This window comes from Mauremys mutica, unplaced genomic scaffold (genome assembly GCF_020497125.1).
Source record: "Mauremys mutica isolate MM-2020 ecotype Southern unplaced genomic scaffold, ASM2049712v1 000298F_np12_obj, whole genome shotgun sequence".
Classification (NCBI taxonomy): Eukaryota; Metazoa; Chordata; order Testudines; family Geoemydidae; genus Mauremys; species Mauremys mutica.
In genome coordinates, this window is record NW_025422903.1 from 777,288 (window position 1) to 794,773 (window position 17,486).

The 17,486-nt window shown below is 61.6% G+C and overlaps 2 protein-coding genes across 4 annotated transcripts; both read left to right on the forward strand.

Moving 5' to 3' along the window:
• The first annotated feature begins 197 nt into the window (after positions 1-197).
• Positions 198-7,895, forward strand: LOC123357058 (wiskott-Aldrich syndrome protein-like). The gene is made up of 12 exons (XM_045000308.1): positions 198-385; positions 1,527-1,667; positions 2,387-2,473; positions 2,852-2,948; positions 3,067-3,108; positions 3,232-3,285; positions 3,438-3,615; positions 4,052-4,094; positions 5,699-5,852; positions 6,187-6,608; positions 7,517-7,622; positions 7,725-7,895. Exons 1-12 carry the CDS (start codon positions 272-274, stop codon positions 7,778-7,780), a joined length of 1,494 nt encoding a protein of 497 aa, XP_044856243.1. The 5' UTR covers positions 198-271; the 3' UTR covers positions 7,781-7,895.
• Positions 7,896-10,119: 2,224 nt separating this feature from the next.
• LOC123357059 (histone-lysine N-methyltransferase SUV39H1-like) lies at positions 10,120-17,472 on the forward strand. 3 transcript variants are annotated; one of them, XM_045000312.1, is made up of 6 exons: positions 10,120-10,263; positions 11,851-11,996; positions 13,344-14,012; positions 14,581-14,727; positions 17,068-17,197; positions 17,289-17,472. In XM_045000312.1, exons 1-6 carry the CDS (start codon positions 10,245-10,247, stop codon positions 17,423-17,425), a joined length of 1,248 nt encoding a protein of 415 aa, XP_044856247.1. In that variant the 5' UTR covers positions 10,120-10,244; the 3' UTR covers positions 17,426-17,472. The 3 variants fall into 3 exon arrangements, with proteins under 3 accessions (XP_044856247.1, XP_044856246.1, XP_044856244.1); XM_045000311.1 differs by having other exon boundaries at positions 17,068-17,472; XM_045000309.1 differs by lacking the exon at positions 10,120-10,263 and adding an exon at positions 10,440-10,814 and having other exon boundaries at positions 17,068-17,472.
• Positions 17,473-17,486: the final 14 nt, after the last annotated feature.

Here is a 17,486-nt window from a genome sequence, read left to right on the forward strand (position 1 = left end):
GAGAGCCTGAGCCCATTGCTCGGAGAGGCAGGCCGGCCCCAGCCGTCACCGGGTTTTCCCCCCTGCCCCCCAGCTCTGCCGGTGCCCCTCACTCTCAGCCCTGGCTGGGGCCATTCGCAGAGCCCAACTTCCCCAGGCCCCGGGCGCTCAGCGTTGGTCGGTGGTTTTTTCTGCGCTTCCTGTTGAAGAAAGTCCCCGCAACGCGGAAGTTCCCTGGGGCGAGATCAGGGAGGGGAGAGACCCCGAGAACCTGCCGGGGGCTGGAGCCAGCATGAGCCGGGGGTCCAGGTCAGGGGCACGAGGGCAGCAGGAGAACATCCCCTCCCATCTCCTCCTGGATCATGAAAACCAGCAGGTGTTTGAGCTCCTGGGCCGGAAATGCACGGTGAGGCGTGAGGCCCAGAGGGTGCAGACACCAGGGGGCTGCGGGTTGGAAGTGGGGGGCACCTGCAGAGCTGGGTACCCCAGGGCTGGGCGAGTAAGGGGGCTGCAGGGTGGGCATGAGGGGGACTGGCAGATCTGAGGGTGGGGAGCCCAGGGCTGCAGGTTGGGAGTGAGGGGCACCGGCAGGGCTGGGGGAGCCCAGGGCTGGGCGAGCAGGGGGCTGCAGGGCGGGAGTGAGGGGCACCGGCAGGGCTGGGGGGAGCCCAGGGCTGGGTGAGCAGGGGCTGCAGGTCGGGAGTGAGGGGCACTGGCAGGGCTGGGGGGGCAGGGCTGGGCGAGCAGGGGCTGCAGGTCGGGAGTGAGGGGCACTGGCAGGGCTGGGGGAGCCCCAGGGCTGGGCGAGCAGGGGCTGCAGGTCGGGAGTGAGGGGCACCGGCAGGGCTGGGGGGAACCCCAGGGCTGGGCTAGCAGGGAGCTGTGGGTTGGAAGTGGGGGGCACTGGAAGAGCTGGGGGGGGCCAGGGCTGGGCAAGCAGGGGCTGCAGGGCGGGAGTGAGGGGCACCGTCAGGGCTTGGGGAGGCAGGGCTGGGCTAGCAGGGGCTGCGGGTCAGGAGTGAGGGGCACTGGCAGGGCTGGGGGGGAGCCCAGGGCTGGGCTAGCAGGGGCTGCGGGTCAGGAGTGAGGGGCACCGGCAGGGCTTGGGGAGGCAGGGGTGGGCTAGCAGGGAGCTGTGGGTTGGAAGTGGGGGGCACTGGAAGAGCTGGGGGGGCCCAGGGCTGGGCGAGCAGGGGCTGCGGGTCGGGAATGAGGGGCACCGTCAGGGCTTGGGGAGGCAGGGCTGGGCTAGCAGGGGGCTGCGGGTCAGGAGTGAGGGGCACCTTCGTTGCTGCATCCCTCCCCCTCCGCTCAGGAGGAAGTGGGGTGAGCGGTGCTGACGGGGGCCCTGGCGCAGTGACGCTGGGGAGCCCGGAGCTTCGGCCAACATCGGAAACCAAGACAGGAACTGGCAGCCCCGGGGGCCCAAGCTCAGGGCCGGGCGAGCCCTCCCGCCGGCGGCGTTCTGTGCGGCTGTTCCCCAGCCGCCCCAGAGCTGGCTGCATCTCAGGCGCGATCGCTCTGTAACTCGGTTGTCTCTGTGCCAGACCCTGGCCACGTCGGTGGCCCAGCTGTACCAGGCCTTGCCCCCCAACAGCCAGGTCTGGGGCAAGCAGGGCTGCGGGGTCCTGTGCCTGGTGAAGGACAATCCCCGGCGCTCCTACTTCATCCGCCTCTTCGACCTCAAGGTGAGCCTCTGCCCTCCCGCCTGCAGCTCCCCAGCCCTTCCCAGCCCTGGGGGGGAACCCAGGAGTCCTGGCTCCCAGCCCCCCGCGATCTAACCACCAGCCCCCACTCTCCTCCCAGAGCTGGCAGAGAACCCAGGAGTCCTGGCTCCCAGCCCCTCCCCCGATCTAACCACCAGCTCCCGCTCCCCTCCCAGAGCCGGGGAGAGAACCCAGGAGTCCTGGCTCCCAGCCCCCCCCCCTGCTCTAACCACCAGCCCCCACTCCCCTCCTAGAGCTGGCAGAGAACCCAGGAGTCCTGGCTCCCAGCCCCCCCCTGCTCTAACCACCAGACCCCACTCCCCTCCCAGAGCCGGCAGAGAACCCAGGAGTCCTGGCTCCCAGCCCCCCCGATCTAACCACCAGCTCCCGCTCCCCTCCCAGAGCCGGGGAGAGAACCCAGGAGTCCTGGCTCCCAGCCCCCACCCTGCTCTAACCACCAGCTCCCGCTCCCCTCCCAGAGCCGGGGAGAGAACCCAGGAGTCCTGGCTCCCAGCCCCCCCCTCTAACCACCAGCCCCCACTCCCCTCCCAGAGCTGGGCAGAGAACCCAGGAGTCCTGGCTCCCAGCTCTAACCCCCAGACCCCACTCCCCTCTCAGAGCTAGGGAGAGAACCCAGGCGTCCTGGCTCCCAGCGCCCCCTGCTGGCGGGGCGTTAACCGGGGTTCCCCTTTCTCTTGCAGGAGAGGAGGCTGACATGGGAGCTGGAGCTCTCCAGCCAGCTGGTCTATTCCGCCGTCACCCCCTATTTCCACACCTTCCCCGGGGACGTGAGTATCTGCCCCAGAGAGGGCCCGGGGGTGGGGGTGATCAGTGGGGCGGGGCTTCCAGACATAGCCCTGCCCCCGGAGACAACACTTCGGAGATGGGGGGTGAAAAGGAGAAAATTGAGGGCTACCAAGAAGAAGTAAGCCTGGGAACCCGGATGCCTGGGTTCTCGCCTGACTCCGAGAGGGGAGTGGGGGGCTATTGGGTTAGAGCAGGGGGGGCTGGGAGCCAGGACTCCTGGGTTCTCTCCCAGCTTTGGGAGGGGAGTGGGGTCTGGTGGTTAGAGCGGGGGAGGGAGCCAGGACTCCTGGGTTCTCTCCCGGCTCTGGGAGGGGAGTGTGCCCCGCCCCCAGGACCAGTGAGGTGCCTTTTGCTTTCAGGAATGCCAGGCCGGGCTGAACTTTGCGGACGAGGCTGAGGCCCGCGACTTCTACGCGCTGGTGGAGGAGAAGGTCCAGAAGCGACAGCAGAGGATGGGTACGTGGAGGGGCGGGGAGCCGGCCGGCGCCCCCTAGAGGGGACAGGCCCCAGCCCCGTTCCCCGCCCCCCCCCCGAGCCTGCCAGCATCACAGTGCATGTTCTCCTCTCTCCTCAGAGAAACGGCAGCTCCCCCCGCCACCTCCCCCGGTCAATGAAGGTGAGTCCCCCTCTATCCCACTGTCCTTTGCAATGGGGGGGAGGGGCAGGTTAGGGGTAGACCCCACTGGGGGTGGGGGGCTGGTGACATGGGTCTAACCGTGGCTCTTTTTGCCTCCCTTAGAGCGACGGGCATCGACGCTGCCCCGATCCCCGATGCCCGGGGGAGACATGAATGGTAAGTGGCTCGGAGGTGGGGGTCTGGAAAGGGTGAATTCAGCCCCTCTGCCCCATGGCGCCCCCCAGTGCCTGGCCCTGACTGCCGGGGGAGGGCGCCCCCTGCCCAGCCCCCCACCCTGCTCCCCACAGCCCCATCTCGCTCCCCCGCAGGTCCCAGCAAACAGCCGAATTCCCCCTCCGGCTCCTTGAACCTGGTGACGATGGACATCCAGAACCCGGACATCACCTCATCCCGGTACCGGGGGCTGCCGGTGCCCACGGCCGCCGAGAAGAAGAAGGGCAAGAAAAAGATCTCCAAGGCCGACATCGGCGCCCCAAGCGGATTCAAGTGAGAGCTGGCATCAGTGGGGCAGGGAATGGGGCACAGGGCCTGGCCTCTCTAGGGGGCACCGGCTCCCATCTGGCCCCAGGGCGGGGACTGGCTGGCATCAGTGGGGCAGGGAATGGGGCACGGGGCCTGGCCCCTCTAGGGGGCACCGGCTCCCATCTGGCCCCAGGGCGGGGACTGGCTGGCATCAGTGGGGCAGGGAATGGGGCACGGGGCCTGGCCTCTCTAGGGGGTGCCGGCTCCCATCTGGCCCCAGGGCGGGGGGCTGGCTGGCTCCGGGGGGGGGGGGAGGAAATGGGGCACGGGGCCTGGCCCCTCTAGGGGGCACCGGCTCCCATCTGGCCCCAGGGCAGGGGCTGGCTGGCATGAGTGGGGCAGGGAATGGGGCACGGGGCCTGGCCCCTCTAGAACCGGCTAATCTTTGTTCTCCTTCCAGGCATGTCACCCACGTCGGATGGGACCCCAACACCGGCTTTGACGTACGTAGCTTCAGAGACAGGGGCACGGCGGGGGGTGACCCTGGGGTCCCAGGGATCGGAGGGGCTGGGAAGGGGGCCAAGGACAGGCCGTGGGGTAAAGCTTCGGCGTTAGCAGTGTCTGTGTAGGGGGGGGGGAGGGGGGGTTTCACTCATGCTTGTGGCTACCAGGCATGATGTGGGGTGTGAGTGGGCGTCAGTTGGTGGGCGCGGCTGTTCCTCGGCTGCCCTGCCCCAGAGGTGGCTGCATCTTAGCGTCAGGTGAGCTATCTCTGTGGGGTGTTATATGCGGCGGTTCCCCAGCTGCCCTGCCCCAGAGGTGGCTGCATCTTAGCGTCAGGTGAGCTATCTCTGTGGGGTGTTATATGCGGCGGTTCCCCAGCTGCCCTGCCCCAGAGGTGGCTGCATCTTAGCGTCAGGTGAGCTATCTCTGTGGGGTGTTATATGCGGCGGTTCCCCAGCTGCCCTGCCGCAGAGGTGGCTGCATCTTAGCGTCAGGTGAGCTATCTCTGTGGGGTGTTATATGCGGCGGTTCCCCAGCTGCCCCGCCCCAGAAGTAGCTGCATCTCAGTGCACCATGGGGCATTATGGGGGCAAATCTGGGGTTTGCTTGAGCCAGGACTGCCCAAGATACTGCCTCCCTGTGGCCCCTCGTCCCCCCAGCTTTTTCCAAACTCACCCTGGTCTCCCAACTCACGTTACCCGCCCCACACCTCCCGCAAGCTGCTCGGGGAGTTGGCGGCGTGACTGTTATTGGTGGTGAGGCTGGCGCGTGCCCACAGGAAAGGGGCAAGTCGCAGCCAGCCAGCGGCGCTGCCGGATGGCGCAAGGGGCAGGGCGCGGGCCTAGTCCCAGGATGTTTTTTCGGACTCCTTGGGGCTCAGCTGGGAATTAACGCAGGGCCTGTGGCGTGCCGCAGCTGGGGGCTCGGTGATCTGGCCTGCAAAACCGATTGCCATCGGGCCAGGTTCTCCCGGGACCGCCCCTTTCTTGCTGCGGCTGGCCCAGGCAGCCAGTTTCACGGGCTTTGGACGGCCCGGGGCTTTTTTTTCCAGCCCTCAAAGGCAGCGGCCCAATAATCTGGGCATGAGACCCTGCAAGAGGATGTGTCGCATGACACTGATCTCAGCCACTTCTGAATGCAGCCACTTCTGGGGCGGGACGGCTGGGAACAGCCCCATACAATGGCACCCGGGGAAGGCTCGCCTGGTGCTGAGATGCAGCCAGCTCTGGGGTGGGGTGGCTGGGAACAGCCCCATACAATGGCACACGGGGAAGGCTCGCCTGGTGCTGAGATGCAGCCAGCTCTGGGGTGGGGCAGCTGACATCACCTCCCAATTGGATCCCTCCAGGAACATCTCCCAGCTGCTTGCTCTGCCCAGTGGTTTAGCGTTTTAGGGGGGTCAGTATTAGGGGGTCCCCCGAGGCTGCTGGGGGGGGGCTAATTTAAGGCATGATCCATAAATCCCCCATCCCCAGATTTCAGGGGTTGACGCCTTGCTGCTCTGTCCATCTGGGTACCTGCAGCTGGGGGCGGGGGGGGGGGGTGAACTTGGGGGCGTTTGCCGGAGGATTGAGCCGCCTTCCTCCATCCGTCTCTCTCCTAGATGAATAACCTGGACCCCGACCTGAAGACGCTCTTCTCCCAGGCCGGGATCAGCGAGGCGCAGCTGACCGACGCCGAGACCTCCAAACTCATCTACGATTTCATCGAAGGCCAGGGCGGGCTGGAGGCTGTGAAGGAGGAGCTGAGACGCCAGGGTGAGTTCTCCCCGTGCGGCGTTATGTGTGGCTGTTCCCCAGTCCCCATCCCCAGAGGTGGCTGCATCTCAGTCCCGGGCAAGCCATCCCCGTGCAGTGTTATGTGCGGCTGTTCCCCAGCTGCCCTGCCCCAGAGGTGGCTGCATCTCAGTCCCGGGCAAGCCGTCCCCGTGCGGTGTTATGTGCGGCTGTTCCCCAGTCCCCATCCCCAGAGGTGGCTGCATCTCAGTCCCGGGCAAGCCTCCCCATGTGGCACTTTGGGATCCTCAGGGGGCCGCGGGGGAAGAACCTCGTTACAGGCTGGGCTTTAATTGCAGTTCATTTCTCCCCACAGGCCCAGCACCACCCCCGCCCCCCATGACCCGGTCCGGGCCCCTCCCTCCCCCACCCCCTTCCTCAGCGAGGGGCAGGTCTGGCCCATTGCCCCCGATCCCAGGCGGCCCCCCACCCCCCTCATCTATGCCAAATAGGGGGCCTCTTCCCTCCCAGCCTCCCAGGGGGCATCAGCCCCCACCTCGTGGGCCCCTTCCCTCTGCCTCCCGGTCTGGTCCGCCCCCCCCTCCGCCTGCTGCTGGGGCAGCACCCCCACCCCCACCTCCTCCACCCCCCCCTCCGCCCCCAGTCTCTTCAGGGCCTTGTCCCCCTCCCCCACTTCCTTCAGGGGGGGGCAGCTCCCCAGGGGGCCAGCCCGCTCCCCCCCCAAAGGGGCGTGGGGCCCTGCTGGACCAGATCCGCCAAGGCATCCAGCTCAACAAGGTGAGCTGTGGGGCAGATGGGGGGGTGAGGATGGGGGAAGGGAGGAGGGGAGATGGGGGCTGAGTGGCGGGGCAGAGATGGAGGAAGTGGGGGAAGGGAGGGGGGACAGGGTGGGGAAGGGGGAGATGGGGGGCTAGGGGAGTTGGGGGCAGGTGTGGGGCATGGAGGGGGTGACTGAGGGGAGCAGGGATGGGGAGGGGGGCGGCTGGCTGGGTGGGGCTACGAGGGGGGAATTAGAGCTGGCTTTGCGGGTGAGGGTGGGGGAAGTGGGCTCTGGTGGGCACAGGGGGTCTGGGCTGGGGGCTCTGGCAGTGCCAGGGGGTGGGTGGGCACAGGGGGTCTGGGCCAGGGGCTCTGGTGGTGCCAGGGGGGTGGGTGGGCGCAGGGGGTCTGGGCTGGGGGCTCTGGTGGTGCCAGGGGGCTGGGTGGGCGCAGGGGGTCTGGGCTGGGGGCTCTTGCGGTGCCAGGGGGTGCGTGGGTGCAGGGGGTCTGGGCCAGGGGCCCTAGTGGCGCCGTGGGGGTGGGTGGGCGCAGGGGGTCTGGGCTGGGGGCTCTGGCGGAGCCAGGGGGTGCGTGGGTGCAGGGGGTCTGGGCTGGGGGCTCTGGCAGTGCCAGGGGGTGGGTGGGCACAGGGGGTCTGGGCTGGGGGCTCTGGTGGTGCCAGAGGGGTGGGTGGGCACAGGGGGTCTGGGCTGGGGGCTCTGGTGGTGCCAGGGGGGTGGGTGGGCACAGGGGGTCTGGGCTGGGGGCCCTAGTGGCGCCGTGGGGGTGGGTGGGCGCAGGGGGTCTGGGCTGGGGGCTCTGGTGGTGCCAGGGGGGTGGGCGGGCGCAGGGGGTCTGGTCATGCCAGGGGGTGGGTGGGTGCAGGGGATGGATGCTATGGGTCCTGACCTCTCCCTGCATTGCAGACCCCCGAGATGCTGGACTCCCCGCCGCCCCCGCAGAGCTCCGAGGGCCTGGTGGGGGCGCTCATGCACGTCATGCAGAAGCGGAGCAAAGTGATTCACTCCTCGGGTGAGTCGCCCCATCCCGCCTTGGCGGCGGGGGGTGGGTGCCGTGCCCCTCCTCCCCCACCCCCTGCCCCCTCCGCCACTCACCCTCCTCTTCCTCCCGCAGACGAAGGCGAGGACAACGGCGGGGACGAGGAGGACGATGACGAATGGGACGACTGAGCTCCGTCCCCAGCAAGAAAAGCTCCCCCCTTGTGTGCTGGGCGCTGTGCCCCACTCCCCTGGGTGATCCCCAGCCCACCTGGCCCCTTTGCAATAAAGACAGCTCTCCGCTTGACCTGCTGCCCCATCTTTTACCCAGAATTCCCCTCCCCAAGCCCCCAGCTTCCCCTATCTGCTCCCATCACCCCTTGAAACCCAGGGCTTGGCAATACCCTGGTCTCCACTGACCTCTTTGGCATCACAAACAACCCAACCGATCTCCTTCCAATTTGGCTTCATGCTTTGATCTCAGCCCGATTGAAAAAACAAGCCAAGTTGGAACCAAGCTGGCGATGTGGGGCTCAAGAACTTGGCGTGGGTCATCAGCGCAGATTTTGGGGCGGATTAAACCCATTGGTTTGGGTCAATGTCTGAGTGACAGGACTGGAAACCAGAACGCTTGACCTGAGGCCGTGTCTACGCCACATGTGCTCTGGTGGCCCAGCTACAGAAGATTTAGTGTAGACACTTTCAACGGCAATGCAAGGGGTCTGTAGCTGATCCATCTTCCTGGTAGCTAGGTTGACAGAAGAATTCTTAGTTGTGTCTACACCTGTGCGTTAGGTTGGCTTGACGATGGTCCTCTGGGGAGTGAATTTTGCACACCCCTGAGCGCCGTAGCTAGGTTGATCTCAATTTTGAGCGTAGACGAGCAGCCACTCTAGACTAACGTCTTGTTATAATGGCAGCGGCGTCACCCGCAATATAGAACTTGCTCGTGAGTTATGGCTTATTCCTCTCAAGACTTGGCAAAAACGGATTTTTATTTGTTTTTGGATCATTTCGACAGAGCAGAATTCAGCTTTTATTTTTCAATAATGTTGATGGCTCGTTTCACTGTTTATTTTGAAGGCGGGGAAATGATGCGGGTGCAGGGATGTCAGGGAATAATTATTTCATGACTGCAGAGGTTGAGTTCAAAAAGCGAAAGCTTTAAAACACAAAGTCGCTTCAAGATAGATGAAGTCACTAGCCTCATGGTCTCAAGTAGCAATTTTTTTACTTTGCCTCACTCTCTGTTTCGACAGTTATTAATGGAAATGCTTTTTCTGGGTTTGTGTGTGCGGGGAAATGGACATCGACCAGAATTTACTGATCCAGAGTGAATCTTTCCAAGCCTGTGAATTTCGATTTGTTTAATGGGGTTTTATGTTCCCGTTGCTTTACTCTGAAGGGTCTCGCTGCAGCTCCAAACAGGACAAGCAAGATGGAGTTGGACAACTCTGTCTTGCCTCTTTAATGAACGTTAGCCCACCACAGACTGAGCCAGTTGAAGCGATTGTTACTCCTCTGCTCTTTATTAAACAACATTATCAACTGTTTCTCCGGTCGCTTTCATGGCAGCGATCCCAACAGACAGGGGATTTGCTCTGGGGCACAGAATTGGGGAATGGGACACATGGGCCTTTCCTCGCCAGGAATCGTTGGCTCCCATTTGGCCCCAGGGCAGTGGAATGGCTGGCTCCGAGGGGCAAGGGAATGGGGGGGGCCAAGGCCTTTCCTCTCTAGGTATACCAGGCCTCGTGCCCCACCCCAATAAAACCAGCTGGGAGGCCAGGGAGCGTGACCCCCCCAACCAATTCTTTCCTTTCCCGTATCAGTAAAACAATTCACAGTGCCAACCAAGGATCCAAACTCTTGGACCCTCAGTTTCCAAGGGGGCTTTTGTGTTTCGTCACTGGCGTCTGAGTTTCACACCCCTTCCCGTGGCCTTGGCATTGGTACCTAGGTGACACCATCCTTCTGTGCCTTGCCATTGATGCCTAGGTGACGCCAACCCTACAGGCATTGACCTTGGCGCCTGGGTGACGCTAACCTTCCCAGCCTTGACGTTGGCACCTGGGTGACGCCACCCTCCCCCATGCAGCATTGACGCTGGCAACTGGGTGACGCCATCCTGTCCCCTGGCCTTGCTGTTAGAGCCAGGCAGTGACTCTGGTGCCAGAGCAAGGGGAAAGGGCAAACCAGGGGTGTTCATTGATGGGAAAGCAGAATCATGGGGCGGGGGGGAAGAGGGGCTGCATATTGTTTTAGGCTGAGGTGGTACTTTAAGATTAGGGTGAGGGTCCTTTGGCCGCCCCGCCACCTAGTATGGCGCCAGAAAGCCCCCTCAACTAAGCCACGAGGCGGCTTGTGGGGCAGACTGGGCTGAAGCGAGTTAATTTGGTGCCTTGTGAGCCATTTCCGCGACACTTGCGGTCGCACGGCGGCGCGCAGCACTCTGGGAGATGCAAATGACGCCCGCGGCCGGCGCCCCCGGCGCCAATTGGCTGGCGGGACGCGTCAATCAGGCCGGGCGCTCAATGGGAACGGCCGCGGCGGGGAGCGGCGGGGCGCGTCGCTCTCCCCCCCCCCTCTGGCCACGCCCCCTGGGAGAAAAAGTTTCGGGCGGCCCCAGTGGCTGGAGGAAGAAAAAAAAAAAAAGATGGCGGAAAATTTAAAAGGTGAGCGAGGGAAGCCGGCGCGCGGAGCGTGGCGCGAGGCCGGGCTGGGCGCGCGGCGGGAGAGGCGTCTGGGCGGGGGGTGGCTACTATGTGGAGCGGCGCGAGCGCGGAGCTAGTTCTCCCCCCTCCCCCCCTTCCCGGCGCGCGAGGCGGTAGCAGAAGCGACCGTTAAGGAAGGAGGGGGCCGGTTGAGAGCGCGCCAGTGGAACGTTCAGGGGGCTGCCCTCGCGCGCAGGGCGGGAAACGGGGCAGGGCGGAGTGGGGGAGGGGAGAGGCGCTGCCCCCGCTGGTGGGGGGAGGGCGCACGTGACCCTGAGGGTGCCACAGATTCCCCCAGGGTGCCCCCACCCCACTGGCACAGAGCACCTCCCCTTTGTGGGCTGGCATTGACCCCGCCCCTACCCCCACGCCAACCCCCCCCGAGGTGGGGTGACCCCCCCATACACCCTTGCCAACCACCGTATGTGGGGTGAGCCCCCTGTATGCCCACACCGACCCCCCTGTACGTGGGGTGACCCTGAGTATGCTCACGCCAACCCCCCCGATGCAGGGTGAGCCCCCCGGATGCTCATGTCAACCCTCTGACATGGGGTGAACCCCCCGTACGCCCACGCCAACTCTCTGTATGTGGGGTGATCCCCGAGTATGCTCACGCTAACCCCCTGATATGGGGTGACCCCCCTGACGCAGATTGACCTCCCCTGTATGCCCAAGCCAAGCCCCCGACGCAGGGTGAATCCCCCTGGACGCTCATGCCAACCCTCTGCATGGGGTGACCCCACTGGACGCTCATGCCAACCCCGACATGGGGTGACCCCCCTGGATGCTGATTGACCTCTCCTGTATGCCCACAATGACCCCCTGACATGGGGGTGACCCCCCTGTATGCCCAAGCCAAGCCCCCGACGCAGGGTGAACCCACCGGACGCTCATGCCAACCCACTGACATGGGGTGACCCCCCCCATATGCTCATGCCAACCACCCGACGCAGGGTAAACCCCCCCAGATGCTCGTGCCAATCCCCCAGACACTCACGCCAACCCCCGGGACGTAGGGTGACCTCCCCCAGACGCTCACGGCAATCCTCCCTAGACATGGTGACCTCTCCCTGTACGCTCATGCCAACCACATGCTCATGCCAACCTCTGGGTGAGGGGCAGCCCCTGGACAAGGGGTGAGCCATTCCCCCTACATGTGCTCGGGCTGACCCCCCTGCCCCTAGGCTCACCAGTCCCCCGATGTGGGGTGACTTCCCAGTACCCTCTGGTGAAATCTTCAATGCAGTGTGACCCCCCCCATACACTCAAGCCAATCTCCCCGCAGCCCCCCAACACTGCCTGCTATCCTCCCGCTGATGGCCTGACACGGTGACCCCCCCTCACAGCTGTGACCCCAGGTCCTCCCCTTGCACTTTGGCCCTTTCTGATGTCACAGCTCTGCTGGTGCCCCTCACTCCCAACCTGCAGCCCCCGCTAGCCGAGCCCTGGGCTCCCCCCAACACACAGTGATTCCCCCCCTTCCCTGGGGTCCCTCCCCTCGCTGCCCGGCCGGTGCCAGCCCCCTAACGCTGCCCCGTGTGCCCGCAGGCTGTGCCGTGTGCTGCAAGTCCTCATGGTCCCAGCTGCAGGACCTGTGCCGGCTGGAGAGGGTTCGCTGCCCCTCGCTGGGCATCACCCGCAGGAACCTCAGCCACTTCGAGGTGGAGTTCCTGTGTGACTACAAGAGAGTGCGGGTGAGTGTGCCAGCCTGCCACCCCGATCCCTCCCGGGATCCCCCCGCAGCTGGGAAACCCCCATGTCCAGTACCCCTTTGGCCCTGGTCCCCCTGCGGCCCAGAAACCCCCGCCTCCAATTCCCCCCCACCTCCAATTCCCCCCTGCAGCCCATGCCTCCAATTCCCACTGCAGCCCAGTCCCCCCCCCGTTTGGCCCAAATCCCCCCTGCCTCCTTTTCCCCCCGCAGCCCGGACCCCCCAGCCTCCAATTCCCACTGCAGCCCAGCCCAGCCCCCCCCCCCACTTTGGCCCGGATCCCACCCTGCAGCCCAGAAACCCCTGCCTCCAATTTCCCCCTGCAGCCTGGACCCTCCTGCCTCCAATTCCCACTGCAGCCCAGCCCCCCTCGCAGCTGGGAAACCCCCACCTCCAATACCCCTTCGGTCCGGGTCCCCCCTGCGGCCCAGAAACCCCTGCCTCCAATTCCCCTCCACCTCCAATTCACCCTGGAGCCAAGCCCAGCCCCCCGCCTTCAGCCCAGAAACCCCTGCCTCCAGTTTCAGCCCCTGGATCCCCCTGCTTCCAATTCCCCCCTGCAGCCTCCTGCCTCCAATTTCCTCCACAGCCCAGATCCCATTCCCCCTTGCAGCTCAGATCCCCCTGCCTCCAATTCCTCACCTGCAGCCCAGATTCCTCCCCACCACCACCTATATTCTGGGTCTCCCCACTGTAATCTGGAAACTCCCGCCTCTGATCCCCCCACAGCCCAGATTCTCCCCCGTGGCCTCCAATTTCTCCCCGCCCAGCCAGGATCCCCCCTGCCCTCACCCCCAATTTCTCACACAGCCCCAATCTCCTCTCCCTGGTGCCCCCCATCCTGGTCCTCTCTGCCTGGCACCCCCCTCCCCACCGGTGCTCTAACCTGATCTCCTCCCCCAGCACCCTTCTCGCACCAGGCTCCCTCTGGCACCTCCAAACACATGACTTCGCCTAAGACTGATTCTGGCTGTGTAGGGATACCCTGCTCCACACCGGCCTCCCCGGGGTGGGCTCAGAAACAGGGCCTGGGGCATAAACAACCGGGCAGAGGAGTGTGGTGGGTACAAGAGTGGGGATGACCCAGTGAAAGCCATCCAGGACTCCTGGGTTCTATCCCTGGCTCTGGGAGGGGAGTGGAGTCTAGTGGTTAGAGCGGGGGCTGGGAGCCAGGACACCTGGGTTCTCTTCCTGGCTCTGAGAGGAGAGTGGAGGTCTAGTGGGTCACAGAGGGGATGGGGCGGGGAGGTGTCTGGGAGCCCGGACTCCTGGGTCCCGTCTCTGGGAGGGGGCGTGGCTATGCCCGCTGACCGGCGGGTTCTGGTGGCAGGAGGAGGAGTTCTACCTGGTGAAGTGGCGCGGCTACCCGGAGTCGGAGAACACCTGGGAGCCGCGGAAGAACCTGCGCTGCGTGGGCCTGCTGAAGCAGTTCCACAAGGACCTGGAGCAGGCCTGGATCCGGCGGGACGGCAAGCCCAAGAAAAACGCCCGCTGGCTGGACCAGGGCGTGGCGAACTACGTGGTGCAGAAAGCCAAGCAGCGGCGGGCCCTGTGGCGCTGGGAGCGCCAGCTGAACGCCAAGCGCAACCACAAGGGGCGCATCGTGGTGGAGAATGAGGTGGATCTCGATGGGCCACCCCGGGACTTTGTCTACATCAATGAATACAAGGTGGGTGAGGGCATCTCCCTCACCCAGGTGGCGGTGGGCTGCGAGTGCCGTGACTGCCTGGCGGAGGCGGCTGGCGGCTGCTGCTGCCCCGGCGCCTCCCGCCACAAGTTCGCCTACAACGAGCTGGGCCAGGTGCGCATCCGGGCGGGGCTGCCCATCTACGAGTGCAACGCCCGCTGCCGCTGCGGGGCCGAGTGCTCCAACCGCGTGGTGCAGCGGGGCATCCGCTACGATCTGTGCATCTTCCGGACCGCCAACGGGCGCGGCTGGGGCGTGCGCACCCTGGAGAAGATCCGCAAGAACAGCTTCGTCATGGAGTATGTGGGAGAGGTACGAAGTGCCAGGCAACCACCTCTGGGGCAGGGCAGCTGGGGAGCAGCCACACAGTGTCATATGGGGATGGCTCGCCTGGTGCTGAGATGCAGCCACCTCTGGGGCGGGGCAGCTGGGGAACAGCCACACATAACCTCATGGAGGGAAGCAGGGCTCGCCTGGCGCTGAGATGCAGCCACCTCTGGGGCGGGGCAGCTGGGGAACAGCCACACATAACCTCATGGGGGGAAGCAGGGCTCGCCTGGCGCTGAGATGCAGCCACCTCTGGGGCAGGGCAGCTGGGGAACAGCCACACATAACCTCATGGGGGGAGCGGGGCTCGCCTGGCGCTGAGATGCAGCCACCTCTGGGGCAGGGCAGCTGGGGAACAGCCATACACAATGTCATATGGGGATGGTTTGCCTGGTGCTGAGATGCAGCCACTGCTGGGGCGAGACAGCAGCCGGATGGGGATGCTTCCCCAGTGTTGAGATACAGCCACCTCTGGGGCGGGGCAGCTGCGGAACAGCTACACAGAGTCCCCCAGTCCCATGCTCCTGGCATGATCCCATCCCGTCCCCCCCAGATCATCACATCAGAAGAGGCGGAGCGACGAGGTCAGATCTACGACCGCCAGGGTGCTACCTACCTCTTTGATCTAGACTACGTGGAGGATGTTTACACAGTGGACGCTGCCTACTACGGCAACATCTCACACTTCGTAAATCACAGCGTGAGTGGGGGGGCCCACGGGGAAGCGTGGGGCTGGGGGCAGCCTGGGGGTGGATAAAAGTTAGTGATTGAAAAACAGACAAAAATATACCTCCCCCCCATTTTTTTAATGTAAATTAAATAGGCTTTGAAGAAAAAATGATTTAAAACAAAGTTTGAAACGCTGACAACGTATGTAAAGGCCCCCAGTGTATGAGACTCTATGGACATTGTTTACATCACATTCACTAGACAGCCAGGCACGTGCGCTGGCGAGGGCTGAAAGCAAGCTGAAGCCGTGAACTGGTGGAAGTCGCTGGCTCGGCTCACGGATTTTGTAGGGAGAATATTTGCTTCAGTTCAGTTTATTCACCGAGCTCAGCTCAATGGCCAGTCCCTTGCAAGTTAAGAAACTGATCAGGAGCTGACACAGCAGGAAAGCTTGGTTTCCTCTTCCAGTTTCTGAATTAAAAAATGGTGGGAGAGGAAGAGATCTACTAGATCTAAAATCCTGAAGGACATGGAGACTAGAAACCATCAGTCCAAATTCACTAATTACCCTGAACGCTCCCTTTGTTTACTAAATCCATTTGAAATGCAAAGCACGTTTGGATATTCCTCCTGTTTTCTTCTGTATCCAGCACGTTCAAGGTAGTTTTATCAAACTGATTGGAAATACCTGTTTTGTTTTCAGTGCAAAACATGGTTTGAGAAACGACTTTTCTTTTTCTGCCTCCAGTGCATTTTAAGGTCGTTTTTATTGAACTGATTAGAAATAATTAAATAAATTAAGAATTAACTAAAAATAACACCCTGGTTACCTTCTCCAGACCGGAAGCAGCTCTCTGGGGAGCTCAAAAACTTGTCCCTCCCACCAACAGAAGTTGGTCCAGCAAAAGATATTTACCTCACCCCCCATGTCCAACTAAAAATAACTTCGTTTTAAACGCAAACATTTTTAGATAAACTTTACTTTTCTCTTCTTCTACACCCAGCACATTGAAGGTAGGTTTTATTTAATGAATGAAAAATAACTCCGTCAGTTTTCAATGCAAAACCGTTTTTATAAACTTATTTTTGTTCTTACGCATCACGCACATTTGAAGGTAGTTTTCATGGAATTAACAGTAGCTCACTTTGAAATGCAAACCCTGTTTTGATCATCTCTACTTTTGTTTTTCCGTACGCATCTCGCACACTCTACAGTCGTTTTATGGAATGAATTAAAGCAAAACAATTTAAAATCTTTTTGTGCATTTTTCATTAGTTTCCATCCAAATTAAACTTCAACAAACTGAGTTGAAACCCCGCCCCCCAAAAAGCCTGAATAAGAAATGTCATTCACCAAATTCTAATGTAACAAAAAAGTAAAATTTAATAATCCAAATAAATATATCTTCTATATTATATAATTCATCTTAATACACTGCATTAGTGTAATATTAACATTAACAAATTACACTGATATAATGCATTAAGATTAATGAATTATGATATAAGTAGGCTTGACAAAAGTCATTTTTTATAATTTTGATGGACAAAATCGATGTTTGTTTTTAATAATTTTTTCCTGATTTAAATTTTCAGTTGTTGGACATTGTGTGTGTGTGAGAGATGAGGGGTCAGACAATAGGGTAGGCCAGGCGATCATAATAGCAGATGCTGAGATTCAAAAGTTAAAATTTTATAGCTGTTAGAAAAACACCACATCAAGATATTCAAAGTCAATATCCTTCAAGCTGCATTTTTCTTACTTTGCTTAACCCTCAATTTTGATCACGTTTGTGGGTGTGCGTGAAACTGATGTTTACCGACACTGACCAACAAAACTCGAATCCTTCCAAGCAGAGATCTAGGCTATATGTTAATATGATAATATAATTAATCAATATTAATGCATCATATTATCCTACCTCTGGATAGTTCTAAATGACAATATAATGTATTAATATTAATTCTATTTGAATTGGATAGTTCATTAATAAATAATGTAATTGCTTAAATAAATGTGTGTAAACGTAGCGAGTCCTGTGGGTTAGTGAAAAGAAGGGCCAGATTTGGGGCAAAGGCGACTTTTAGTTGCCAATTACCATGTTTTAATGGTTACCAACCAACGAGCCTTGGCTTTTCCCTAGGGAGAGAACTGAAAAATGGTGATTTAAATTGCTTCAGTTTGAGTCGCTCCACCCTGGCTGGGGGTCCATGGAGAAGGGCTGGGCAAGGGGCAGAGAGGAGGGAGCTGGTGGCACCTGGTGAGGGAAGGGGTATTTGGGGAGGTAGTTGGGGGGCATGTGGGTGAGGGGGCAGGGCTATGGCAGCTTTGCCTGGCCCCACTCACCTGCCCCCCCCCCCCCCGGCGCAGTGCGACCCCAACCTGCAGGTGTACAACGTGTTCATCGACAACCTGGATGAGCGGCTGCCGCGCATCGCCCTCTTCGCCACGCGGCACATCCGGGCCGGGGAGGAGCTCACCTTCGACTACAACATGCAGGGTGAGTGCCCGCCGGGGGGGGCCTGGCCCCACTGCTTGGGGGAGCCCTGGGGTGGGATCCTCCCCCTGATGCCTTCTCTCCTCCCCCGCAGTGGACCCGGTGGACGCCGAGAGCACACGGATGGACTCCAACCTGGGCCGGGCCGGCGGCCTGGCCGGCTCCCCCAAGAAGCGGGTGCGGATCGAGTGTAAGTGCGGGGCCGAGTCCTGCCGGAAGTACCTCTTCTAGCCCCTGCGTGCCCTGCCGGGGGTCAGGGACCCACGGCCACCACCGCGCAGGGCTCGGGGTG